The sequence below is a fragment of the Ambystoma mexicanum genome, chromosome 12, assembly GCF_040938575.1.
Source record: "Ambystoma mexicanum isolate Mex_15411 chromosome 12, UKY_AmexF1_1, whole genome shotgun sequence".
In the NCBI taxonomy this organism is placed as follows: Eukaryota; Metazoa; Chordata; class Amphibia; order Caudata; family Ambystomatidae; genus Ambystoma; species Ambystoma mexicanum.
Genome location: NC_090936.1, coordinates 173059646 through 173087029, shown reverse-complemented (window position 1 = coordinate 173087029; position 27384 = coordinate 173059646). Strand labels below are relative to the sequence as shown.

The 27384-nt window shown below is 48.2% G+C and overlaps 1 protein-coding gene across 2 annotated transcripts in view; it reads right to left on the bottom strand.

Moving 5' to 3' along the window:
* Window positions 1–27384, bottom strand: part of TMEM19 (transmembrane protein 19) — a 353906-nt gene that overhangs the window by 60901 nt on the left and 265621 nt on the right. Inside the window, exon 6 of one of the 2 annotated variants that reach the window (XM_069628253.1) lies at window positions 24334–24480. In XM_069628253.1, the coding sequence (XP_069484354.1) occupies window positions 24334–24480 (147 nt within the window). Of the gene's footprint in view, window positions 1–24333; window positions 24544–27384 lie in introns of both variants that reach the window. The other variant, XM_069628252.1, reaches the window with a different exon arrangement.

The following is a 27384-nucleotide window of genomic DNA, read 5'->3' as shown; positions in this document are numbered from 1 at the left end:
ACACCCACTAATGAAATTGACAATGCCAAAACTTCGGCTTCCGACAATAAATGCACATTTGAATCACAATCAGGAGACAAGCCAATATGGTGGACGGCACGCGTAGACCGACGATTAGCAGGGTGCAAAGGAAACATCATCAGACTAAAACGCATCAAAAGCACAAGGGCCACCAGTAATGTTAGCAGGAATATAAGAGTAGATAAAGTTAGCACAGGAAAATAGACAACCAATAGGAAGTTTTACATGGCGAATATGACTGGCAGTTAAAACAGTAAAGTTGCAGAACATGTTATTAGATAAATCAGTACAAACAGACAGACCGGGCACACAAATGTTGTTCGAAGTCCGTGTCACTTTGGTCATTAATCAGGTTCAATTGTTGACATTTGCCGATGCGCAGAGGATCACAAGTAATCAAATAGCACACATCCGCAGGAGCAATACTAGGTGACAACACGGGTCATATTTCTCCATTTGCAATCCATCTCTTTGTAAAATTTACAGTACTCAAACAGAAAAAGAACCTCCGACATCTGAATCCTCTACAAGTGAATCATTGTGCAGTACTCCAAAAATGTGCCGCAACACAGGGTCCGGCGTTGGTACAGCCACAAGGCACGTTGAAATTAAGTTTGTGGCATAATGAATATCAGCCATGCAGAAGTGCGAGATGTTTAGCACACGACGGGCCATAAAGCCCCAAATATTCTCAGGGTGATCGACATTTGCATCAGATACATACCACATAAAGGCCATGGATATCGCTGCAGGGGGCAAAAGGAACAAGTACTTAACTGTAACTGTTCTCCAGGATGGGTCTGACATGGATTCACATGCTCATGAATATTCCCAGTTGTCAGGCTGGCAATCCTCGGTAAAAGAAAAAAACAGGTTCACTTTCATTTAAAAACTGTCTTTCTCCTATAAAACAGTAACTGAGCTCTGGGTCACACTGCCCCCAGCCAATGACTGCACTCTCCCTAAGCCCCTTCTCTGGCAGCCATCTTCAGATATGGTAGCATGTTAAGTGGCAGAATGACCAAGAAGGGCTGCAGAGGGGCATGAGGGAGGGTTTGCATGTGAATCCATGCCAGACCCATGCTGGAGAACAACAGTTCCAGGTAAGTAACTTGTTCCTTCTCTAGCATGGGGTCTGGCATGGATTGACATGCTCATGAATAAAGAATACATCAGTACATACATACACAGCCACGGGAGCTGGCAAAACTCAACAGAAGCAATTTCTCTTACCTCATCACAAGGCTCACCTTCAAGCAAACAGGTTGCGTAGCACTGCTTGGCCGACTTTGGACTCCTCCCTGGAATCCCTGTCGATGCAGTAGAATTTCATGAAGGTGTGCGTAGACCTCCACATAGATGCCCTGCAGATGTCCAGCAGGGGCACACCAGACAGGAACGCAGTAGTCGCAGCGATCGCTCTGGTAGAATGAGCTCTCGGTCGGCCAGACAGCGGTCGGTTTGCCAACTGGTGACAATGAGTGATGCAGCCAGAGAGCCACCTGGAGATGGAAGCCTTGGACAAGGCCTTCCCATGGTTCACAGGACCAAAGTTCACAAAAAGCTGAGAAGTCTTCTGGGAATTCTTCGTGCTGGCCACATGAAACTTCAGCACTCGAGCCACATCCAGCGAGTGCAAAGTCCTTTCAGACGGCGACGAAGGCATCGGAAAAAACACAGCCAACACCAAGGGCTCGTTGAGATGAAATTCTGACGGAACCTTGGGCATGAAGGAGGGGTGCGTCCGTAGCACCACCCTTGTCTTGTGGAAACTCAAGTATGGTCGCTTGCAGGAAACGGCCTGGATCTCACCTATTCTCCTGGCAGAGGGGATGGCCACGAGGAAAGCGGTCTTCCAAGACAGGAACTTAAGCAGAGCTTGCTGCATCGGATCTGCGTGATTTTACCGTTGCGGAATGGTCTGCGACGCAAAAGTCTGCATGGAAAATGTACGCAACACCGAAAGGTTCGTACATTTCCCATGCGGGCATCCATTAAAATCACACAGATTCAGATTCCAACTGGCACCCATATACACACACACTCACACCCCCTACTTACCTTTCCTTCAGACACACTGTCTCTGCGGTGCAGGTTCCCTTTCACTTCCGTGATCAGGAACCGACGTTGCAGGGTCTTTTTTTTCTTTCGGTGAGCTACTGTATACTGAGCGGGGTGTTGCGGGGGACACCCCAGCAGCCCCTGGCAATTTTTTCTTTCTTTTTGCTCGGGTGTGCTGCCGTGATGTCCCCCGCAACACCCCGCTCACTATACTGTATAGTAATGTGAGCGGGGTACACCCCTGGCAGCCCCCAGCTTTTTTTTTTCTGGTGGGGCCCTGGTGGGTGTCCCCCGCAACATCCCGCTAACTGTAGTGTCACTTTAGTGAGCGGGGTGTTGCGGGGGACATCCAGCAGGGCCCATACGACCGCACCAAAAGACCTAAACACATACCACGAAAAGTTCAAACCTTTGGCATTTAGAACTTTTCGTGGTGTGTGTTTTAGGTCTTTTGGTGGGGTCGGTAATTTTGATAGACTTTTCATCCTATTCCGCTGCATCAGCTCGAATGGGGGTCCCCCCCCATGAGACTAGTCAGCACCACGTTGAGTTCTGACGCTGGGCAGGAGCCTTCACCGGCAGAAATGAACTGAACAGTCCTTTGATGAACTCCTCCACTAGACGGTGCAACCAAAAAGACCGTCCCGCAGACCTGTTGTAGCGGGAGATAGCCACCAGATGTACCTTTATGGAGATGTGAGCCAGCCCCGATTTAGCCAACAAGTAGGGAAGGACTTGGGGGGGGGGGGGGGGTGGAGGGGGCGTGACCCTCAGAGGGTTAATCTTCTGCGACCGGCACCAAGTCGCCAAACGCTTCCATTTGTGTCCGTAACACAGAGTTGACGACGCACAGGTGAGGACCTCGCTGCAGTGCACAGGCAGCTCGTAACCACCAAACTAATGCTGCAGGAGCCAGGCCTTCAGGTTCAGCGATCCTGGGTTGTGGTGCTCCTTCCCTGAACAGAAGATCTGCGACCACTGGTAGCTTGACTGGAGGGGACGTTGACATGCTGAGAAGTCTGGGTACCAGATTTGCCTTGGCCACACAGGTGCGACAAGGATCATCCTGCACCGTTTGAGTTAACTGATGACTCGTAGTAGCAGCAGCAATGGAGGGAACGCTTACAGGAACAGGCCTTCCCAAGGGGAGGAGAATGCATCCCCCATTCTCCCTGGCTGGGGGAACCTCCGGCACTTGGTGTTCATTGCCGTCGCAAACAGGTTGATCTGGGGACCGCCCCACCTGAGGAAGAGGTTGTCCACTTGATCCTGCCGAAGCTCTCATTCGTGGCAAGAGCGTTGCTCCCTGCTGAGGGAGTTAGCCACTGAAAAGTAACGCGGGAAATCCCCTGGCCGACGTCCCAGCGCTACAACTCCTGCACCTCTCTGGAGAGCGCCTGGGATCTGGTGCCCCCCCCTGCTTCCCGATGTAAAACATTGTGTTGGTGTTGTCCATGAAGACCCTTACCACTTTGCCCTTAAGGGACGGCAGAAATGACTTGAGGGCCCAAAACACAGCCCGTAGTTGCAGGATGTTGATGTGTTGCACCTTCTCTCCTGGCAGCCATATGCCTCTGGCGTGGAGATGTCCGTTGTGTGCTCTCCACCCCTCCTGGGAAGCATCCGTCGCAACTGTGTCATGGTAAGGGGGGATCTGGAAGTCTGTGCCTCTGGCGATGTTGGAGCGCACACCCCACCATTTTACCGCTCGATGGTACTCCTCGTCAAGCACGATCCTGTCCTTGAAGCTTCCGGACACCTGGATCCAATGGGAGTCCAGGAATTCCTGGAGCGGTTGCATCCACAACCTGGTAGATGCATGACATCATGCCGAGCAGCGACTTGACGGCCCTTACCGTGGCGATCTTCAGTGCTAACAGCCGTTGCACCTTGCCCAAAATGGCTGCTATCCTCTCCGCCGACGCAGCCGCTAAGCAGGATACAGTGTTGAGCGTGGACCCCAGGAACAGAGCGTTCTGCGATGGAGTCGAGCAGGATTTTGCATAGTTCACAGAGGACCCCAGATCAGTCAGCAGCTGGACAGTCCTCTATGTCCTTCGACCTGGCCTGGATGAGCCAGTCGTCGAGGTATGGTTACACATGAATTCCCTGCAGTCGCAGGTGGGCCGCCACCAGATCCAGGCACTTCATAAAGACTCTGGGCGCAGAGTTCCATCCGAAAGGGAGAGCCTTGAACTGGTAGTGCTTCCCTTGTACTACGAAGCACAGGAACTTGCGATGTTTTACATGAATGGGGACGTGGAAGTACGCATCTTCTAGATCCAACGACAACAGAAAGTCTGCCCCTCCTCCAGTTGGCCGAGCACGTGCTGCAACGTGACCATCCTGAATTTCTGGGACTTGATGTACTTCTTAAGTCGTCGAAGGTTGAGAATCGGGCTCCAGCTCCCCGGTCTTCTTTCTTACTAGAAAGTTTCTTCAGTCAACACTGCAGCCTCAGAGTTCCTTCGGAACCTGCTCTAACACCCCTTTTCTTAACATGGCCCGAACCTCCAGCAGCAGCTGAGGGTAGTGGTGTTCCTGCCGGACCACCGGTGGTATTCGCTGACACTTCTGTTGAAATTCTCGAGTGTGTCCGTGGGCGAGAGCATCCAGCACCCCTCGATCAGTGGAGAGGTTTTCCCACACGTTGAGTAAGTTCACCAGGCGGCCTCCCACCTGGGTACAGGCGTGGGGGCCCCAATATGTCCAAGCCGGTTCAGTCCTGCTTGTAGGTCGGCGTGCCGCCCTGGGATTCTTCACGACAGCCACCATCTCCGAAGGACTTGGAACGGGAGGGCTGACGGTAAGAGGACGATCCACCACCGAAACAATTCAAAGATCTCCCCGACTTTCCTCCTGAGGGACGAAAGGGCTGACTATGCTGCTGCAGCATGCCCAGGGCACAGGCCGTCTCAGTCTTGATGGCCTGAAGAGAGTCATCTACGGCCTTACCGAAAAGGTGGTCTCCGTTTAACAGCATTTCCAGGACCCTCGTCTGGACCTCTTGTCTGAAGTTGGTGGCCTTCAGCCAGCCATGGCTACAGAGGTAAACCCGGTTTCCCATCTGGCGGAACCCTGTGTCCGCAACGTCCAGGGCCAGAGTGATTGCGTGGTCAGACGCCACCTTGCCTTCCTGAAGGATCTCCATTGCCTCCACTCGCTTGTCCTCGTGGAGGAAGTCCAGAATCGGAGCCATCTTGTACCATAGCTCCTGGTCGTACCTGGCCAAGATCGCCAAGGCGTTGGCAGCCTTGACCGTCGGCGCTGCCAAGTATATAACTTTGCGTCCTATAGTGTCCAATTTCTTCCCCTCCCCGTCCGGGGAGGACAGAGGTTGACAGTGATGGGTTGAATGACTTCTTCCTCGCCGCGGCAGAGTCCGGTGATGGTTGCGACCACAGACATTTGGGTGCAGATCCCGGCACCTTCCATTTCATTTCTAGCTGGTCCTTTGCCGGGGCTGAGGAGGGGTTCTTCAGCAGCTACAGCCCATCACCCCAGAATTCATCCCAGAACGTTACCGACAGAATGGTCTTCCTTTTCGCCTCCCAGCGCTGATCCAGGAAGCCTTCCTTCTCCGGCGTGAGCTGGAAGAGTTAGGACACACGGGTGATCATGGAGTGGAAGGATCCCACTTCGTCTGGCAGGGACACCCTTAGTGGTGGAGAGATCCCGTCATCTTTGTCCGTCATCACCGTGTCCTTCCATGTGTCCCTAGGGTGGGGAGGGCAGTGACATTTGGAGTGGAGGCATAGGGAGTCTCTTTTCTTTGGCAGTGGTGGCACCAGTGTCAATGGGATTGTCGCTGGTGGTGCCGTTGGCATCCTCTTCTGAATCTCCGACACCAAAGAGTGGAGGGCCGAGAGAATATCATGCAACATCTCTAGGAGGTACCGGGGGGAACAGGTTCCTGGGCCCAGCGCCTACGATGTTCCCACCGGCGTCATCTTAAACGTTGCTGCCGTTGGGCATCTCGATGTTCTGTTGTCGTCATCGTCACCAGCACCTTCCTCTGCGATGGTGTGGACGGAAACTACCTCTTCCTCGTCAGACGAAGAACTATCTGGAGTTCTTCCACGCCCACCCCCTTTCTTTGGGTCCTGAGGGTTGGCATCGGGGAAAACATCTGGTATTCTCTTTTCCAGATTCTTCTCCACTGGCTTGACTGAAGCCTCAAGTCTGGAAGGAAGAGCCACCCTGGCTGCCACCGGGGTACCCTGGACCTGGGCCTTAACCTGTAGGTTGGACACCGTGTCCTGCTTGGCCGTCTCTGGCTTTTCTCTCAGCTTCCCCGGGGTAGCCGACTTTCTCTTTGATGAACAGCTGGAGCGATCGCTGGAGATCGAGGTCGATGGAGACGAACAAGCCCTAACCGTCGCGGGAGCCGCTTGCGCCGCAACCCCGGCAGAAGCAGACTCATGGTGCTTGGCCTTGTCTTGGGCCCCCACGGATGGAGCACCCTCAAAGGACTTAGAAGCCCGATCTGGCTGGCTAGATCAGGATGAAGCATGCCCCTGAGAACCACCTGGGGTAGAGGCCCTGGCCTTGAGCCACGTCACCAGCTGGACGTGCCGAACCTTCATCGTGGACTTGGAGAAGCCACGGCAGATGTCGCAATCTTCCTCCTTGCGAGTCGGGTAAAAACAATACATGGACTGGGAATGCTTGCCCATGAAAACATTCCGAAGACCGCAGCTGGTGCAGAGCTTGAAGAGGGAAGCCCTGTACTTCTCCTCAGTCATGATCTGGAGCGGTGTAGGGCCCGATGGCCTTCTGGAAACATCCAAGAAGAAACACTTGACGATTTTGCCCTTGAGTGGCAATGAAAGATGCCGAATAACAGATCCCGTTAATCAGATCAACAAACTATGGAGCACATGGCCCGATTTAACAAAAATAGGGTTTCCTAGACAAAAATAGCATGAAAAACACAGAAAGCTCTAAGAGCGAAACGGGAGGACTCCCAACAATTGAACGTGCAGTAAAAATTGGATGATGGCTGCCAGAGGAGGGGCTTAGGGAGAGGGCAGTCATTGGCTGGGGTCAGTGTGACCCAGAGCTCAGTGATTGCTTCATAGGAGAAAGACAGTTTGTAAACTAAAGTGAAACTTGTTTTTCTATTACTGAGGACGGGGAATATTCATGAGCATGTGAATCCATGCCAGACTCCATGCTGGAGAACATCAGGCTCATTTGCACAACTTTTCCTCAAGGAGTCATGATACTGTATCGTTGAACTAGCAGCAGGCCCCGAGTTATCAAATTGGTCAATCGTCGTCCACAGTGTCTCAGTCAGCCGCAACCTGGCGGTTCCATGTGATAAAATCGCAGCAAAAAAGCTGTGTTTTTTGCGCCGCAATCCATGTAAAGGATGCGGGGGACACCCCCGCAACCTCCGGACCCATTATACCATTTAATGGGAGCGGGGGACACCCCTGCAGCCCCTGCTCCCTTTAAATGGTATAATGGGGCATACCTTTACTGGTCAAACCACGGCAACATTTTTGCCACGATTTTATTACCCGATACCAACCTGGCGACACTTGCCACCTCTTCTCACTTGTCCCTGGACCCTCCCAAATGGAGCCCACACAAATCCACAAGCGCACATGCCACGAACAGGGTCTAAAAACAAGAATGTCTGAAAAACACGATATCAGTGAAGTACATTACTCACGTAAACAACATTTGTCAGCGGGACCATGACTCCATTACTATAACAACCTGGTCTTCCTCTGCTGCAATTGCGTCTGCCGGGACCGGCAGGCCATTAGGTTTTTCGGCCCAAACTTTCGCTCCCGGACCCATTTTGTCTGATGAGCCAAAACCTGTCACCAAGTGTAGTTATCACTTTGGGTGGCTCTCCCTTCTTTATCATGGACAATTTGACAGGTACAAGGATTAATTGCACCACCCTAACACCTTTATGGATAGGTAGTACGTATTCTCCACTATTCATTAGAATCACCTTAATCTCCCCCTGATAATCAGCATCCACAATCCCCTCCCCCCCCAGTGCTAGTCCAGGTCTAGGGGCAATTAATCCCTTATGTTTTGATTGAATTTGTACTCCAATTCCTGTATCAATAACATGGATTCCTCTGGGTGTCAGCCTAATCTCATCTCTTGCATGCAAATCCACCCCCGCAGACTCTGGTGTGGCTCGATAAGGAGCTAGTGTTCCAGGTGACATTTCCGAGTACATTAGTGTTTCAAAGGCTCTGTTTGGCTTCATTTGTAAGGCTGGTGTTAATTTAGGCATCAACGGAGTCTCACCATTGGCAATAGGTCTGTTATTTAATAATTGTACTGCATCCCTGGACCCATGCAGATTACCCTCACCAGATTTTCACAATTGTTCTTTCAACAAACCATACATTCTCTCAATCAATCCACCAGCCCTTGGGTGATATTGGAAATGAAAGATCCACTCTACACCCTTATCCTGACAATCTTGAATTAGTTTGACTTTAAAATGTGACTGATTGTCACTAAATCTGTAAGGGAATTGCACAATACATTGCCACTTGGTCTAACAATTTAATTGTACTGAATTGTGTGGCTTTCTTACAAGGTAATACCATTAAGTATCCAGAATAGGTGTCCACAATCGTACACACTTACTGACAACCTCTGCTAATTGGCATTGGACCAATATAGTCGATCTGACAGATTTTACCAGGTGCAGTATCTTGTTTTAGTGTTACCTCGATAATATGGGTAATGTATCTCCGTCTTTGATGCCGACATCCTGGACATTGCAAAATCACTGTTTTTACTGTTTCTAAAGGAATGCTAATGCCTCCATCTTGTGCCCACCTGATGTTAGCCTTTTCTCCAAGGTGCCCACTTTTCTGGTGCGCCCATTTAGCAATCCCTTCCAGATAATTTTCCTCAGTCCTCACATCCATAGCTGAAATTATGGCACGTTCATCTGCAACAGAACTGAACCAACGTTCTAATGAGTTTGTTCTGCAGTGTGCATCTACATGATATAGTCACTATGCATCAACATGTCAGCGATACCTTGCCACAGTTCTTTCACCCATAATTCTTTTGCATGAATCGTCCACCCATTTTTCTGCCATTTTGGTAGCCAAACGGCAAGTCTGTTCGCGATGGACCATGAGTCAGTATATATACACATATAACCACAGGTCTCTTTCTTCAATGCCTGATAAACGGCATAGAATTCAGCAAACTGCCTACTCTTCCCTTTTCCTGACGTCAATATTTTTTTCATTTTGGGATTATACGCCACTGTCTTCCAGTGTCTCTCAGTCCCTACATATTTAGCTGGACCATCAGTGAACCAAGCATGTTCAGTTTGTTCACTAGTCAACTCTCCATAAGGAACTCCCCACTTTACAGGGGACTCCCACATTTCAGTCCCTTCTGATGCTTCCAAAACCATCAGCGGAACACCAGCCACTTTCTCATGCAATTTCGCCACTCCACCATTTCCTGTTTTTTGCACGATCTTGTATGTACCATTTCCATTTAATAATACTGGCTTCTTGGGCATGCCCTATCCGATGTGTTGTAGGATAACTCGGTACCCACTGCATAATCGGAATTTCCGGTCAGATCAATACATCATGACCCACCGTCATTTGTTCTGTTTCCACAAGAGCAAAATAACGGGTAAGTAACTGTTTTACAAAACGGAATGTAGCGGTCACCAGCTTCAGGTAACTTACGACTCCAAAATTCCAAAGGAACATGCTTTCGGTCCGGTTTCTGCTATAAACTCCAATTGCCATAGTTTTCTTGTACAGACACATTTGATTCCACTTCCCCTGTCCTCAATGGCCATAACTCCAGCACTCTCTGCATCGTATCTTTGGCTAACTGAAATGCTTTCTCCTGCTCCTCTCCCCAATCAAAGTCAGATTCTTCCATGTCACTTTGTAGAGGGGCACAAGAATCTACCCCAAATGTGGTATATGCGGACTCCAGAACCCAAACAACCCTATGAACTGTTGAGCTCGTGTTTCTTACTCATGGGTGTCGAAAACTCAAGGATCTTTTGTTTAGCCTTTGGCACCATTTCCCGATAACCATTATACCACTGAATTCCCAGAAAGATCACAGTCTCTGCTGGACTTTGGGGTTTTTGTCTCAATTTCCCATCCTTCCTTTCTCAGTCCCTCAATAAAGAAGTCCAAGTGCATCCGCACGCTCTGCTCATCCTTCCCTTGGACCAGAATGTCAGCAATATAGTGTGAAATCTGCACATCAGGTTTGCACAGAATTTTATCTAAATGTTCTGCCACCAGCCGGTGACAGATTGTCGGCCTATGCATGAATCCCATAGGCAGCCATTGGAACGTATACTGCCTCCCATTCCAGGAAAATGCAAACTGTTCCTGCCATTCTTCCGCAATCGGCACAGTGAAGAAGGCATTGGCGAGGCCAATCACTGCGTACCACGTTACTTCGAACTTTTGCACATTTTCTTTTTTTATAACATATTTTATTATATTTTGTGCAAGAAACAACAAGAAATCAACAAAACTACAAGACTACAAGACTTTGCATACGGCTGGCAGGGTATCTTGGGCGAGTATACTGGAGGACATAGGAAAGCATAGCAACACATGCGAAATAAAGTATATGAGCAGTTGAGGTGGCAATCAGTTCCTGGATAGTCATATTACGTGAAAATGCCCCAAGGCATGGTGTTAGCAGGCATGGACTTTGCCGGACTGCGCGCCAATGCACAGTGACGCTATTGTAGTAGATTTACAATGTTTGTTCCCATCCTCCCCAAATCTTGTCCGCTTTGCCCGGACAACCTCTGGCTTGATAGACTCTGCGTTCCATTGAGATGATTGCATCCACATCCGATAGCCAGTGATCATATTTCGGGGTGTTGTCTGAACCCCATAATTGCGCGATGTTCCTTTTCGCAATTCCTGTGCCAGTTGACACAAGTAGCTTTTCGAATCGTGACAGTTCTAGGTCGTCTGTAATACCTAGGAGCATGAGTTTAGGGTCCGTCGGAACTGGGCGGGACATGGCCCTAGAGAGCCTTGCGCTACATTTATGCCAGAAGCGTTGTATGCGTGCACACTGCCAGAGGATGTGGTAAAAGGATCCTTCTTCTTGTTTGCAGCGTAGACACCTGGGGTCGGTCGATTTACCCCAATTGTAGAGTGTTATTCGAGGATAATATATCCGATGTAGTATTTTAAGCTGTACCAAACGAATCCGTGCCGAAATTGCGCATTCTCTAGGATACATTAGGATTTCAATCCAGTCTTCCGGTAATATGGGGCCAATGTCATTTTCCCACTTCGTCTTCAGGTTCAGAAGTTCTTTCGTGCCGAATGAAGAAATAACATTGTACATGGTAGACGTGACTTTATTGTTCACCTTGTCCATTACTATATTTCTTTCAATAGGTGTGCATTCCGGCATGTCCACAATTTGGGCTCTGTGTGCGGCAAGTGCGTGTTGTAGCTGTCTGTGGTGATACTGTTCAGATTCCGGCAAGCCGTGTGCCGCAGCGAGCTCGGGGAACTGCGTCAGCCGGTCGTTTACGATTATCTGTTGGATCGTCTGTATGCCAGCTACGTCCCAGGCTGGCCATTTCGGGAGGTTGGCAAGATTCGAAAGGTGAGCATTGTTCCAGATGGGCTGGAGTGGGGTGATTTTATTGTCCCAGCCCAAGTGTCTGTGTATTTCTTTCCATACCAGGGCTGTGTGTACGGCTATCGTGTGTGCAGGCGGGTGAGTTTGTTTGCAGTAGAGACTTTCGAGTGGGGACATTCCATGTCTCGCCGCTAGTTCGGCTCTTATGTGAGGGATGCTCGGGTCCCCGTGTAGAATATCATTGACTGTTGCCATCTGGGATGCCCAGTAATAAATCTGGATATTCGGGAGCCCTATTCCCCCTTCCCAAACCGAACGTTGGAGAGCAATTCTCGGGCGCTTCCCACCCCAGAGGAGTGTACGTGTTGTGCTATTTATACTGTGGAATTCTGCAACGGGGACGTGGAGGGGGGCATTCTGAAGAACATAAGAAGCGGGGTAGGGCCAGCATCTTGAAGAGCGCTGCCTTTCCTAACAGTGTCAACGGGAGTGCCTGCCAGTGGGTTACATCTTGCTCATATCTTTTAGTAAGTGGGCGTAGATTTTGTTCTACATAGTGATTTAATTCATTGGCGATTAAAATACCCAGGTATCGGAACTGTTTGGTTTCAACCTTATATGGGGAGCCCGCTATCGGAACGCAGTCTATCCCTTTAACCGGGAACAGCACAGATTTGGACCAATTTACTTTAAGTCCGTTAAAGGATCCGTATTCTGTTAGGATTTGCGTGACCACAGGGCATGAAGAGGCTGGGTCGCCCAGGTATACTAGGAGATCATCTGCATAGAGGGAAACTCTATCTTCACAGCCCGGACCCCATCGAAAGCCAGTCCATGCGGAAGAATCCCTCAGGAGGACTGCTAGTGGTTCCATTATTAGTGCGAACACCATCGCCGAAAGTGGGCAACCTTGTCTGGTTCCCTTCCCTAGTCGGATAGTGCGCGACGGCCACCCATTTACTTTAACCTCGGCTATTGGGTTCTTGTATAGGAGTTGCACCCATTTTATGAACGGTTCTCCGAAGTGCATCCTACGCATTATGGCCCATAGCGCCTCCCAGTGAACAGAGTCGAATGCTTTCTCGAAGTCTATGGCCAACAGAGCCAGAGATTGCTGCAGGGCCGGGGCTCTTTCTAGTGCCAAGTGTAATCTGCGAATGTTCATTCTGGTCGACCGCTGGGGCATAAAGCCACACTGGTCCGGGTGGATCAGTGATGTGATGACTGGTTGTAATCTGTTGGCTAGAACTTTGGCCAAAATTTTTGCTTCGCTATTAATAAGGGATATGGGACGATAGGATGTGCATTCTTCTGGGGGTTTGCCTTTTTTAGGGATCACTATGATGGTAGCCTTGCGAAGGTCAAGTGGGAGCTCATTCTGGGTTAGAGAGTGTTCAAACACCTTGAGCAAGTGTGCGGGTATGTCCAGATGTTGCAGTTTTTTCCAAATATCAATCGGGAACCCATTCGGGCCCGGGGTCTTGCCGGCCTGGAGTTGCATAATGGCAGTTGATATCTCGGTAGTAGTGATTTTACTATCTAGGGCAGTGGTCTGGACTGGGGTGAGTGTTGGGAGAACGATATCATCTAGTATGGTACTATCCACAGTATCGGTGGGGGGTTCGTAGAGGTTCTCGTAGAACTCAGCAAAGCGTTCAGCGATCTCTGCGTCGGCATGGACTAAGTTCGCGTTTAGGGTTCTGATGCATTTCACCTTCGATTGTCCTTCATCCCGTCTTTCCAGCCACGCAAGCAGTTTGCTTGCTTTGTCGCCTGTTTCATATACACGCGCCTTCATTGCTGCGTGTGCTTTCTTGGCGCAGTCCAAGGATAAGTTATGCAGCTTCCTTTGTGCCAATAGTAGAGCCCTGTTTGACTCCGGGGTGTCATTGGCAATGTGGTCCAGTTCCTTGGATGTGACCTCGGCTTCAGCTTCGACGATTTTTTCGCGCTGTTTCTTCTTCTTATGGGACGTCCACGATATGATTTCTCCGCGGAGGACCGGTTTGTATGCCTCCCATAGTGTATTGGGGTTATCAACTGAGTCTATATTAAGCTCAAAGTAGTCAGAGGTGGCGGTCTCTACCATCTCCTGAAATTCAGGGAATCCCAAATAGTAGGAATTTAGGCGCCATGAGGGGAGTGGTCTCGGTCTGGCCGTTTCCAACTCCAGCAGCAATGGGGAATGGTCAGAGATTCCTCGGGGAAGGAAGGATGCATTGTTTATTTGGTGGATACTTTGGTGTGGGAGGAAGAAGTAGTCTATCCTAGACATCGAGGCATGGGCCCCCGAGTGGAAGGAATATTGACGAGTCTGTGTATTAAGGGCCCTCCACGCGTCACAGAGGCCCATTGCCGACACAAAGGAGGCCAGTTTGGTCGTGGTGGCGGGATTCCTGGTTCTTAGGTGCGTGCGATCAAGCGTATAGTCCATGACCTCATTGAAGTCTCCCCCTATCACCAATGTGTCTGCAGTGCTCGTTGCCAGGATGGGGGTGATTTCGTTTAGCAGATCTTTGAGGAGAGCTGGCGGGGAGTACACTGCCATGAGTGCTAGTGTTTGGTTCCATAGTGTTGCCTGAATGAATACATAACGGCCTCCTCTGTCCAGCAACACGCCTGTGGTCACTAGCGGAAGCCTCTTGTGGATCAGTACGAGGACCCCTCTCGCTCCCATAGAAAAGCCGGCGTGTACCGCAGTGCGGTAATTAGATCTTTGAAAAAATTTGCATGTGGTTCCGGCCAGGTGTGTTTCGGTCAGTATGGCTATGTCTGGGGAATGTCTATTTAGATGTTGCAGGACTAGCCGTCTTTTGATGCCGGCACCCAGTCCGTTCACATTCCATGCCAGGAGTTTAAGATTACTTTGGGTTGCAGTGTTTCGGGTTGCCATTGTCAATGAGCAATTTGTTTGCGCAGATACATTTCCTTGGTTGCATGCGCAATATTTCGGTCGTACTCGATCCGTATAGCACACTCGCCTTGCCTCCGTATGTCAAACATTGAATAACTTTAAGAAACCCAACTCCCCCCTCCCCATACTCCACCCACAACTGAAGCATCTGTCGACCCAGTGTTAACTTTTAAACAATTTAACAATAGTCTACATCTGCCTGCCTTGTGGCAATCCGCGTCTCGGGCACAGATGTGCCAGTTGTTACGCCCCGGGGGGGAAGACACAAGGCAGGGTGTTGGAACTCCGCTATGTGGTGTTCCGAGTTCGTTTGGTTTGGTGTCCAGGGGCTGGGGGGGGCGCTGTGTGGGCGGCCGCCAGCCGGAATTGCTATCCTAGTCGCGTTTACAGTGTACAATACAGCATCCCTGCAGGGTCTTAGTGGTGGCGTGGATATCCCAGATATTAGCGATGTCTACTAAACTTCTGCTTGTTGTGGGACTCCGTCCTGTTGTTGCTGCGGTTCCCGATCAGGCGGTCGGTCGGGGCGCGGTCCATTCAGTTCTCTCCCTCCTCTCCCGACAGTGCTCCAGTCGCCGTCTATGTGTCTTTCAGCCCAACTCCACGCCTCCTTGGGATCAGTGAAGTGGACTGTTGTGTTCTTGTGATATATTTTGAGTTGGGCAGGGAATATTAGCCCGTATTTGACTCCCATTGCTTGCAGGCGTTTTTTGAGGGGATCAAAGGATTGGCGCGCTTTCTGTACTTCTCTGGTGAAGTCAGGGAAGAAAGCAATCCTTGAGCCATTGTATGTAATAGTCCCTTTGGAGCTTGCCTGTTGCAGTACTGTGTGTCTGTCTCTATAGTTTAGAAACCTCGCAATGACTGTACGTGGTGGTGCTCCTGGAGTGATCTTGCCTGTAGGGATGCGGTGGGCTCGCTCGATAGAAAAGAATTTGGAGAAGGATTGTGCGTCATATATATCCGCAAGCCACCCTTCAAGAAAAAGTTCCATGCAATCTCCTTCTGCTTTCTCCGGAATACCCAGTATGCGGACGTTGTTCCGTCTTGATCTGCCCTCACTCTCATCGGCTCTCGATTCCAGGAGCTTTATGCGTGCCAACATGCCGGACATCTGTCGGTTCACACCGCGGAGGTTGTCCTCCGCTTCGGAGATCCGCATCTCCGCTTCCCCAGTGCGAGAGGTCAGCTTCTGTAGATCATGTCTTAGCAGGGATACATCCGCACCAATGCTGTCCATCTTTTTCTCCATGGAAGTCCTAGAACTGGCAATAGCACCCATTATGTCTCTAAGAGAGATACTATCTTCCATGGGGTCTGAGTCCTGTTGCGTTGGTCTTTCCGAGGAGCGGGTGAGTGGCGTAGTTACGTATTGTTCAATCCGGCTTTGAGTGGAGGTCTTCCTAGGCTTGTCTTTCCCCATTGTAGGTGAGGTGGGGAGGGAAGCACGTGTTGATGTTCAGTAGGCAGCGCTGCACTGATGGCCCTTCGGGAGAGGGAAACAGAAGCAAAGGTAGCAGACTGACTACCCCTTCCTCCAAGGTCTGACGACACAACAGGTATAGGTGCTGAGAAGCTGGTATATGAATCCACAGCAATTGCCTTATGGGAGAGGCAGTCAGTAAACAGAAACCGTAATACACTCGGGAGAGGGGCATCCACAGTCCATGTGCACGCTGCTGGACACGTGTCGAGGGGGGAGCCCACAGATTTGGGTCCGATTCGATCGGAGGGCTGGAGTTCTGTGCACCGCGACTAAGTGGGTGCCTCTCCCAGTACCGCTTTGAGTGCGTTGAATCGGTTCCGAGGATGTGTTTGGCGGGTGATAAGCTGCGGTTTTGGGTAGGCCTGTGGGCTTAGAGGTAATAAGGCCTATGTCTCCGAGATACGGAGTTTCGCTCAGGAGCTGCGGCACACACGTCGGGCCCTGAGTTTGGCGTTTGCACATATATGGGTAGGGAAAGTCTCACAGGATGCCAGGGTTCAATCCCCCGTCTCCCCCTCTCCTTACCGCTTGGCCCGAGTCCTCAGCGAGCGACCGGGAGGGTGATCAGGAGTCGCCGTCGGAGCTCAGCGGGTGCTTGACTGGGACCAGAGCGGCTTTGTCCCAGTGATCCTCTGGTGGGGCCCGTATCGTGCCGCGCCCGTATCCGGAGGTGTGGATCACGGCGGGGGAGGGTGCCTTCGTATTGTTGGAGCTGTCGACTGGCTTCTCTCCCCTTCAGGCGAGGTGACGGTATGGTTTTCCACAGGCTCTCGTACGTCGCGGCCAGCGCGTGGGAGACCGCGCTCACCTCGCAGTTTCCTGGGATGGCCGTAGTTTCAAGGGTTCTCAGACTCTGTCTCCCTCGCCCTCAGGCGGCCATCTTGGATGCTGGTAACGGTCCGCAATTTGAGTGCGCTGGGGGCTATATCTCGCAAAGCCTGCGCCGATTCGGGTCCGCGATGTTGCGATTCGAGGCAGCAGGATTTCAGACGTCGCTGTAGTATTTTAGGGCTTTTTATCTATGATTCTAGTCGCAGGATGGATGTAGGATTAGGCTGGCGGCCGGGAGCAGCGAGGAATCACGTCCTCATCCTACGCCTGCTGGCCACGCCCCCCGAACTTTTGCACATTTTCAATCAAGGTAACCGCATCTGGCACTGCAGGGATTAATGGAGGAATATATTTATTCAACTCGCGATAATCTACAGTCAACCTATAACCTCCGCCCGGCTTCTTAACTGGCCAGACCAGTTTCTTCAAAGCCGTGGTAACAGGACGTAACACGCCTGCTTCTACATATCCCTGAATGGTGTTGGAAATGTCCTTCGGCCACCAGGAATAAGATATTGTTTAATAGAGACCTGTTTTGCAGCTAAGGGAACCTGCACTGGGGGGCATCTTATTTTCCCAACATAACGGGGGTACACATCAAGGCACTCTAAACTGGTAGGTTTGACCTCCCAGTCCTAAAGTCAATCCCTCCAGAATAGCAAAGCCAATGATATATTCAGGTATGGGAACAATGAACACTTGGTATTTAATCCATTTTAAAATGCCAATTTTCAGATCAACACCAGTTTGGACTGCGAGGGTCCCTCTACCTACCAGTCCTGTTATGGTAAAATGTCTGCCATTAAATCTTGAAGGATTGTCATGGATCAAGGAGGCCTCTGCCCCGGTATCAATCAAAGCTCGAACATCCTGTGCATTCCCTGACTGCCAAAATAACTTCACATTGGGTCGTCGGTCTACCTTGATCCAGGTAGATGCTACCAGAGTTTGGCCACAATTCATATTCTTTCTCTTTCGCTCTTTCTCTCTTTCTCTCTCTCCTGTAATAACACCACCTGCGTTCTCTCCTGTCCTCATCATTTTTTTTAATCAGGATACTCTGACAGCAGCTCGCTCTGCTACTGCTTGATATTTATCCGCCTGATGATACAACTTCATTTGAAGCTACTGCATTAACGCAATCTGTTTCTCTGCAACCAGTACCTTCTCCAATCTTAAGACACGCACCTGCAACTCCACATTTTGCTGATGCACTTTCCTAAATGCATCCAACCTGGTCTGCCCAAAGATGAGCACTCTCTTCCCTTTTCCACAAGTACCTGCTGCAGTTAAGTCACCACCTCGGCTGGACTCAACTCTCCTATACTCATGTCCCAGGTCTCACTCAAACCTGCACCACATACCCAAGTCTGTCAGTTCATCATATGGACTCTTGGTCCACCCTGGGATCACCACCTCGGGACAGTCTACACCTGCAGAGATTCCCCTCTTCCTAAATAGGGGACTCATGGTGTCAATGAGTGTTTCACGCCCCTATTATAGGACCTCCAACCACCCTTTTATACAAACACTCCTAGAAACAAAGAATTGCCTTTCCGGGTCCAAGCTTTAGATTAGTTTTGGACTCCAGCATCAACTACAGCACAGAGACCCTGCTCACAGTGCCACTTTTCTGATACGTGTAATGACTGTCTAAACTACTTACCCTATTACACGAACCAAAGAAGTTCTTGGACTCAGGAAGGCAATAATACACACATTAACTATTAGAAAATAATTGGCTCTTTACAGGCCGTTATATTCACAAACATAGGCATACAGCTGAATATTGGAATAAATGCAATCAGTTATATACATAAACACAAGCAGGAATAATTATACAAGGAGTTACATCACTGTCCGTGTAATGCAGCAGAAAATGCCATCTCGGCCATGACAACACAACCCAGTACCAAGGCAGGTAAGCAGAGATATCTCATGTGCTAATGGGGTCCGAAGCGGAGCGTCCTCCCTATCAGCGAGACTACATCACCCGGGGTTCCAATTCTCTGTCTACCATCAGGATACTTCTCTTATGGGGTATTAAAATCCCTGCCCATCTTAGATTGCCAACCGTCCCCGGCTGAAGGACAGACAGCTAGCATGGAATGCACAAAGTGGAAATATCCGTTCAATTGTGGAAAAACCCAGTTCGTCTCTCGTGCTGTCATTCCCAGCAACCCTTATCAATGCACCTGCACAGCTCCTACTCCCTTCTTAGCTCGTCCTTGAGCGAACAATACAGTAACTATCCTTCATAGTGAGCTCATCAGTTTCATAATATAATCACACTACCACTGCAGAATTCATGTCTGCCTTCTAACGAGCACATAGAAATGTCCACTTTCATTGCGATTTGGAAGTGAATGTCCAAAATGTCAACGCACTAGCGCCATGTTTTTTAGCTCATTGCCGCATACGATTTACAGATGGGAGTAGTCTCGACCATCAAACGATAAACAAAACAGTCCTAGTGGAGTCAGTCAAATCAAAATGGCCCATGCTAATAAAACCCAATGCCTGCCTTAGCTCTTGTACAAAAAGTGTATAAAGGAGAAATGTATGTAAAGGAAAAAAATTAGTGGTCAAAAGAATAAATGTGGCTGAATCAGCTCTCCTCTACAAGTTGGCAGGATGACACTCAGGCTTGGGTTTTCGACAAAAATAGTTCCAAAACGTTGATCGAGGCCTGCCTGGCCTTCCACGTTAAAGACTCTAGACTTCAAAAAAATGTTCCAGCAAAAAGTTCACGTAGGTCCCCCTCTGTCTGGCTCAAACCTCTTCAGAACAAAGTTCAAAGAAACTTGGAAGGGACTTCCTTCCCTAAGCTTATTACACTTGGGGTCTCACTCAGTCAGGCTCAGACCGCTTTCGGATGTCGAAGACTTTCGAATGTGTTAGTGGCTTTCTTTACAGACCTCCGCAGGACCACTTCGACTCAAAGTTCAAGGTTCAACTTTCACTCTCCCTTTCTCTAGGAGTCAATTTAGTTTACTTCGCTTTTGCAGTTCATTCTCTTTATCGTTACAATGCACCTTTCACAGAGACTTCAAGTGGGCTACTTCCCCTCACAGGAACACTGTTACTCAGTATCGCTGATTTCACAGCTGTCCTTACTTCAAAGTTCATTCATAGGTCTGCCTTTCTTCACGTCTCATCCACACGCATGCAGCTTCACTTGCGAAAAAATGTTGCTGCTTCAAACTTTCTTTAACACAAACCAGTCTCAGGTCGCTTGCCAACTCACCGGCTGTGTGTGTTTCTTTGTTTTACGATTTCCAATTCATGAGTCAAGGTATGCACCATAGGCTTGGCTTCACCTCCCCAACTCTGCCGTTCACCGGGGAGGGGCGCTGGCGTACTTGAAACACAATGCAGCCTTCGGAAGAGGGATCTGGCCTTCTCCACGTATCTTTTGCGGCCTGTTGGAAGCAACAACCTTCAGTAGGGAACCCATTGGGGTTTTCGACCGGCTGCGTTAGTCACTTGTTCTGTCGCTCTGCTCCAGGTTTGCCTTCACCCCGGATGTTCTGCTCATACTCGTGTTCGCCTTTTCCAGAGTGTCTCTCTAAGTTCTACCTTTTATTTGTGTGAGGAGAGCCAATTGGTATCAGGTGTATGCACTTCAAATCAAGTGCCTGACCTGATTTCCAGTACAATGCATGAGTGTTTGTGTAAAAAAAGGGGTGGGAAATCGAGTTGGGACCTCTGAGAATACTAAAATATAGGATGGGTTAGATAAACAAAAAAAAAGGGAATACCACATCTCTCCATCAGCTATCCCACTGCCCGAAGACCCCTCACCCAGGTGATCCTCCCGCACTGGTCCACCTCCAGGGTCTGGATCCAAAGGCAATGGCCATGGGGAGGGGGAAGAGAAAGAGAACGATGTTGCACCACATGTTCCTCAAAAGCATCCCATACATATGGAAGAAAAAGGATAGGACACAGGGGTAAAACAAAGCCCTGAAGTCTAAATGTTGCCAATTGCACAAATGTGGTGACTAGAGTGCCATGTGCTTCCTGCAAACTCATGGCACTATTTCAAAGAATGCTGAGTACAGGTTTAGACTAGGTCTGATCGCAGGTTAAAGATAAATAGCGTTTATACAGCCATCTTGTTAATGTACATGGTAAGAACACAGTTTTAGTTTTGCAAAAATTACATAACCAAATGAAAGAATAGTTTATTTCTGATTGCTGATCCAGAATTCAACTGGTACTGGTCCACTCAGGATTAAGAGAATCGTGTCACACTGGTGACAAATAGGGAGATGTAAAAAGGGACAAAAAAGTTAGTCAATAGAGAAGGACCCGATTGAATTTCGAAATGCACTAAACAATGTCAATCAATCTTCATCTTTCACCTTACAAGCTTGTTCACTGCTGGTAAATACAAATAAGTTAATTCCCTTCATTAAGCATTAGCAAAACAAAAAGGGGATGGATGGGAGGTTTTCTATGAATCAACCTTTGGAATTGCTCCAGACAACTCTTCATACTATAGCTTTCAGCATGCCATGCCATCATATAAAAGGGAAAGACCATATACAAATACGGCTTGGTTCCACTCCAAAAAGGACAGTCTAGGTCGAAATGGTAGGTCACATATCTTCAGCAAGAAACCACAAGCAAGCCCAGAAATGTTTCAGGCTAACTGGCCATTGTCCGCAAGGTGCAGCTTGGAACTCTAGCCATCTAGGAATGCAAGCTCTGAGCCACATCTGTTTTTCAAATGTCCCGAGCGGGCCAGGTATGCCCAGATATCGTTCCGAAGCCTGTTGCGTCTAGAGACCCAAGATATCACTCTCCGATGTCCAATGAGGCCTGAACAGGTTTGGGAGTGCTTGTGATCTCGGGTGAAAGTGATGTGACCCATCTGTTCAGGAAGGTCCGCTGCTTTTGAGGTAGTACTAAGACTGATTTGCATAATGTTTTTCCCCTTTCTGTAGTTTCATGACAATCTAAAAAACATAGCTTTAGAGGGTTGCCCAGAGAAATTCCAATGGTTTACATTAATTCAACACCTTCCAGCCATCACTGTTCTACATTAAATATCACCATGAATATGAACCTGCCAATTCTGTCAAAGGTGATACTATTGCCCTCAGTCAGAAAAAAAAAACTGTTGAACACATTTATTTTCCAACATCGAATTTAAAATGGTAGATCAATTCTGAATTATGTCTTTTGCCATTTGTTCAAAGGACCAACTGTAGTATAGTAAGTAGCTAAAGTATAGATAGTGTGGAAAGTCATACTCGGGAGACAGACACGAGGTCATGTTACAACTTGTACTTTATGGAACAAAAAAGAATAAGGCTTGTCATATCTCTACTCCTAGGTGTTCTTGGACACATCTGGGTTAAAAAAAACAAAAAGGGTGCTCATCAGGCGGTCTCGAAATTCTACCCCTACCACCAACAGCGATTAACATAAATTCAACCCAAAAGGTATGGGAAATGATTTTCTATCAACCCTGGAAGAATTGGCTGGTTTCTGACTCCAACCAAAATCTCTGTCTGGCATCTTCCAAGCCATGTGCCTGGTTGTACAGTTCCAAGTTCCGGATAAACCAATGTGTCTTATTATCAATCTTTTCTGAAAGGATAGTCTTGCAGTCAGGCTGTGGTCACTCAGCATCAGAAGCTTCCCCCCTCCTGCCACCCGAGTTCAGTGCCTCTCTCCCTTCCCTGGGGTATTGCTTCTTTCTCCCCACATTGGGGAATGGCTTCTCACGTCCTGCCTTGGGATCCAGCATTTTACACCCAGGTCTGGGGTTCAGTTTCTTCTCTCTCAGCCATGGGGTATTTTATTTTACCCCAGCCTGGGGTTTCTGCTCGTTCACCCCACCCTGGGTTATCTGGTCTTTCACCCAGTCTTGGGGTATGGCCCGGCCTCTCCGCTATCCTCCCTCTTCCCTTGATTAATGGTGTACTTTGTTGTAGCAGTGTTCCTCGGTAGGGGCAGTCTCGTCGGCTGATGTGAAACCACGTTTTTGGGTTCTCGTTTGGTTTGTTGGTTCAGCTGCTTCTTGCTGCTCTTATTTGGTGTGTTGACACCGTGACATGCTGGCACCACTTAACCATTTCCGGCGTGGTTGGGAATTCCCTTCTCCTTTGGTCAGATTCCTCTTGCTCGAGACTGCCTCAGAAAGAGAGTGTGCTACATCGGCATTAGGTTGCTCCCTGCCCCCATATTCCTCAGGAGGTCGTCTCCTCTTGTGGCTGGCTCCGTGGGATTCCCTCCACCTCTGACTGGCTCTGCAGGTGTTCCTTTTCTTGCAGCTGACAACACAGGCATACCTTCTCCTGCGGCTGACTCAGCAGGCTTTCCTCTGCCTCCCTGTGCCGCTCGTACAAACTCTATGTTTCAGGCAGAAATAGGATTGGACAATCCATTGATTCAGCGGTTCATATAGTAAGGGTGAAACCATACCAGCCATTTGTAAAGGGCCATGAACACAACTGCTCTAGTCAATCCCCATATAGCAAACAAACACATGGTACCTTTCACCTGAGGGAAAATTACTTGTCCTCTAAGGCAGAGTGCCCTCCAGCAAGATCCCTCCTGCCCGGTCCCATATGGGGTGTTAAGAGCAACAGGCTCACCTACCTAGTCACAAGGGTGATGGCTGCCCCCAGGGGAAGGGGATGAATTCCCTGTATTCATCACAATAGGGAAACCTGAAATATAATACCAGTTTTTGGCACTTGAAAATATAATCATAATGGCTGGCAAACCACCATCACCCTGTGCCACTAATTGTATATATGTAAAAGACAACTAAACCGTCACCAGAGCGTGCGCACATACACAATTGTGGTTTTCAGCAACTCGTGTGAGATGTGCGCTGCAATAAAACATGCTCACTAAATAACTAATTGGGGCTATGGCTGCTCCCAAGAAAAAAAAAAAAAATATATATATATATATATATATATATATTTTTTTTTTTTTTTAAAGAAATTTCCTGTGTTAAAAACAAAACACTGATCTCTCACCAAAATGGAGTAGAATAAAGGGTGTCATTTAAAGTCAAATCACACTCCCCTCCCAGCTTGCATATCACAGTACAAATGTGATCACATTAAGGAATACTGGTGAGAAGTCCTATTGTTTTTGTTGGAGAAAGCAAATTGAATGTTTTGATGAACATTACCACATTGAAAAAATAAAGCATTCAAAACATTGTTCCAAAACCATGCTAATCTGTACACTCCATTGGAAACAAAACTCAATGTTGCGCTAATTGGCAGTTAAAGCAGGACATATTTTAACTACAATTTGTGTTAATCTATTCAAATAATGGACACTTGAATATACATTTTGCTACCCTAATCTTGTACTGCACAATGCTTACATGGGGAGGGGGCATGACAACCTATACATAGTTATGCATTACAGAGATTTACTGTACCTGAATATTGCATTGTGGCTCCTATGTAGGAATCTATTATAGATCCAAGCAAACCAGCAAATGACCCATATACAACTAAAGGCCATTGTGGAGCAGCAATCTCCAGATCATTCACAAAAAGTAGTTGAGAAAGGAAGTAGGCCAGACCTACAAACAAACCACCAAGAAGGCTTGAAATAACGCCAATTAAAGTAATGCCTCCATTTGTACCTACAGAAATAAAACAAACATTAATTTGTAGCCTAAAAACAATTTTAAATTGATAACCTGTACATTTACCAACTACTCCATTTAACAGTAACAAAGTGGACACATTCACACCTGCAACTGTGGTGAACTCTAAGTTATGAACTAAACAGAGTTTTGATGGATCAAGTGCTTTTTTTAGAACTGCTTTTGTCAGAATGGTTATGAGGTTACAAAGATCTTTATTCCTTCTCTTGTCACAGTTTAGGTCAAAATACTCCCTGTGTACATAGTTGATGGTCAATCCATTTATAAAAAAAACCTGTACTTCAGGTAAAAAGCTTATAAAAGTACACATCTCAAAAATCCATCGAAAAATCAAGAAATTAAACATAAAAATGAAATCCATTACTCACTGTAATCGTATTTCTGGTGATTGTGCACAGTCCGACATCTAGTGGTAATCTCACAATATTGCATCTTTTTTTTCGAAGATTGAAAAGGGACGTTGACATGGGTGTGACTTAAACACTAGCCCCAACGTGAAGTGTAGTGTACCCAAAATCTTTCATGCATTGAGGTCCAACCGGTTGTTTTTTCTTCTGCCGTGAGGGAGCCTTGCAGAATGCATGAGCAAGTATAGAAGAGAAGGTGTAAGAGGTCTATGTTCCTTTTACTCCAAGAGGGGAGGAAGGTTGGGTGCATGTGAATCTTGAATCTAAGCAGATACAATCATCAGAAATACGATTACAGTGATTCATGTAGGTCTTCTGATGCTTTGAAATCTGCTTAGAATCACATGATGCGCATAGAATTGCGAGCAGTACCAGGAGATGGTGGTGGGATGTGTGAAGGAACAGTAGCAAAGAGATGTCCAAGCACTGGTTGTCCCAACTGAGAATCAGACTTAGAATGTGTGTCTAAGCAGTAGTGTTGGGGGAAGGTATGAACAGAACTCCACGTTGCTGCTTTGCAAATGGAATCTAGAAGAGCATTTGCAATTAATGCTATGGTAGATCCTGTGCCTAGAGTAGAGTGAGCTCTAGGAACAAAGGGTAGATCTCTCTTGGAAAGAGAAACACAATGTGATGCAATTTACAATCAATTTGGAAATAGCTGATTTAGAGACAGTAGCCCCTTCTCTACTAGCTGCCAAAGGGACAAAGAACTGGTTCATTTTTCTCAGTGGCTTTGTTTTTTCAAGGTGAATGAGTTACCATATCTGGTAACGTTCTTTCGATGGGATGTTCCTCCGACATATTACACATCTATGACAGATAATGTCCATAGCTGTGCTGCTTCGGAACTTTTTCGGCAGAGGGCATCCTGCATCGATCCGTTGTCCCTCGAGGGCCTCTGCCGAGGATTGACGTCACCAGATGTTATATACAGGATGCACGGCACCCGTAGCCTCAGTTGTAGTTTTTTCCCAGAACATGTGGCACCAATCTCCTGCCAGTATGACTGCAGAAAGCCTTGCGGAAACGTAAACTGTAATCGCATAGGAAACTCAGTAGATGGGGCAGGCTGGGAGGGCGCTGTGGAATACGTCTGAGGAACATCCCATTGAAAGAACGTTACCAGATATGGTAAGTAACTCGTTCTTTGAGGGGATTGTGTCCTCCGACATATTCCACATCTATGACAGACTCCCAAAGCAGTACCAACTTATGGAGGTGGGAAAAGAATTTACAATTTTAGAATGCCCAATCAAATGGCTGAATAGAGGACTGCCTTACCAAAGGCCAAATCCTGCCCATGGATGGAGTCCAAGGAATAGTGTTTCACAAAAGTATGGATAGAGGCACATGTGGCTGCTTCGCAACTATTGCGAATAGGAACGCCCCTCTGTAGAGCAGTGGAGGCAGCCACAACCCTAGTAGAGTGAGCCCGTAAACCTACTGGAGGGTCGTTTCCTGCCAAACGGTAACACTCAGAGATCGTCAAAATTATCTATCTGGACAATGTCTGCTTGGAAACAGCCTGACCCAAGCGCCTTTCAGCATAACCAACAAAGAGCTGATAGTCCAATCTGACCCGGGAAATCCGTGAGAGTGAGAAACTCAAAGCTCTCCTAGGATCTAACCTATGGAGCCTCTCCTCTTACCAGGATGTGGAGGAGGATAAAACGCCGGAAGAATCACCTTCTGGCTCAAATAGAATTCCGACACAACCTGCGGAAGAAAAGAAGGCAGCACCGCAGGACAGCCCTGTCCTTATGGAAAACAGTAAAGGGTGGCTTGGCGGAAAGTGCCTGCAACTCACTCACTCTGCGTGCGGAAGTAATTGCAACTAAAAACACAGTTTTAAAAGGACAACAGTCGCAACAGACAAGAATGCAAGGGCTCAAACTGAGCTCCCATTAGGAACTTTAAAATCAAATTCAAATCCCATCCCTGCACCTGGAATGGCGATGGTGGAAACACATTAGTTAGCCCTTTTAGAAACAGGCCCTTGTGGGCTTAAGAAGGCAAAAAAGACAGAACCAAAGGAATGGAACATTGGAAAGGATCCACATTCTGTACCCTGCACCAGTCACAGAACTTTCTCCAACGGTACAGGGATTTTGTTGCAGGCCTTCTGGCCGGAAGCAACACCTCCATCACGTCTTCGGGGAGGACCCAATCCTTATACCTCAACTTTTCAGATATCAAGCATGAAGGCTGAGAGATCTGACCTCTGGACGGAGAACCCGACTCCCCACCCGTGAGAGCAGATCGTCTCAGTAGAGAAGACAGCGTGGAGGGCAGATGGACATCTCTAGAAGGTCCGGGTACCACACTCTCCTGGCACATGCTGGAGCAATGAGGATCATTCGGGAACCAAACCTCTGTAACCTCCGCAAAACTTGCGGAATGACGGGGA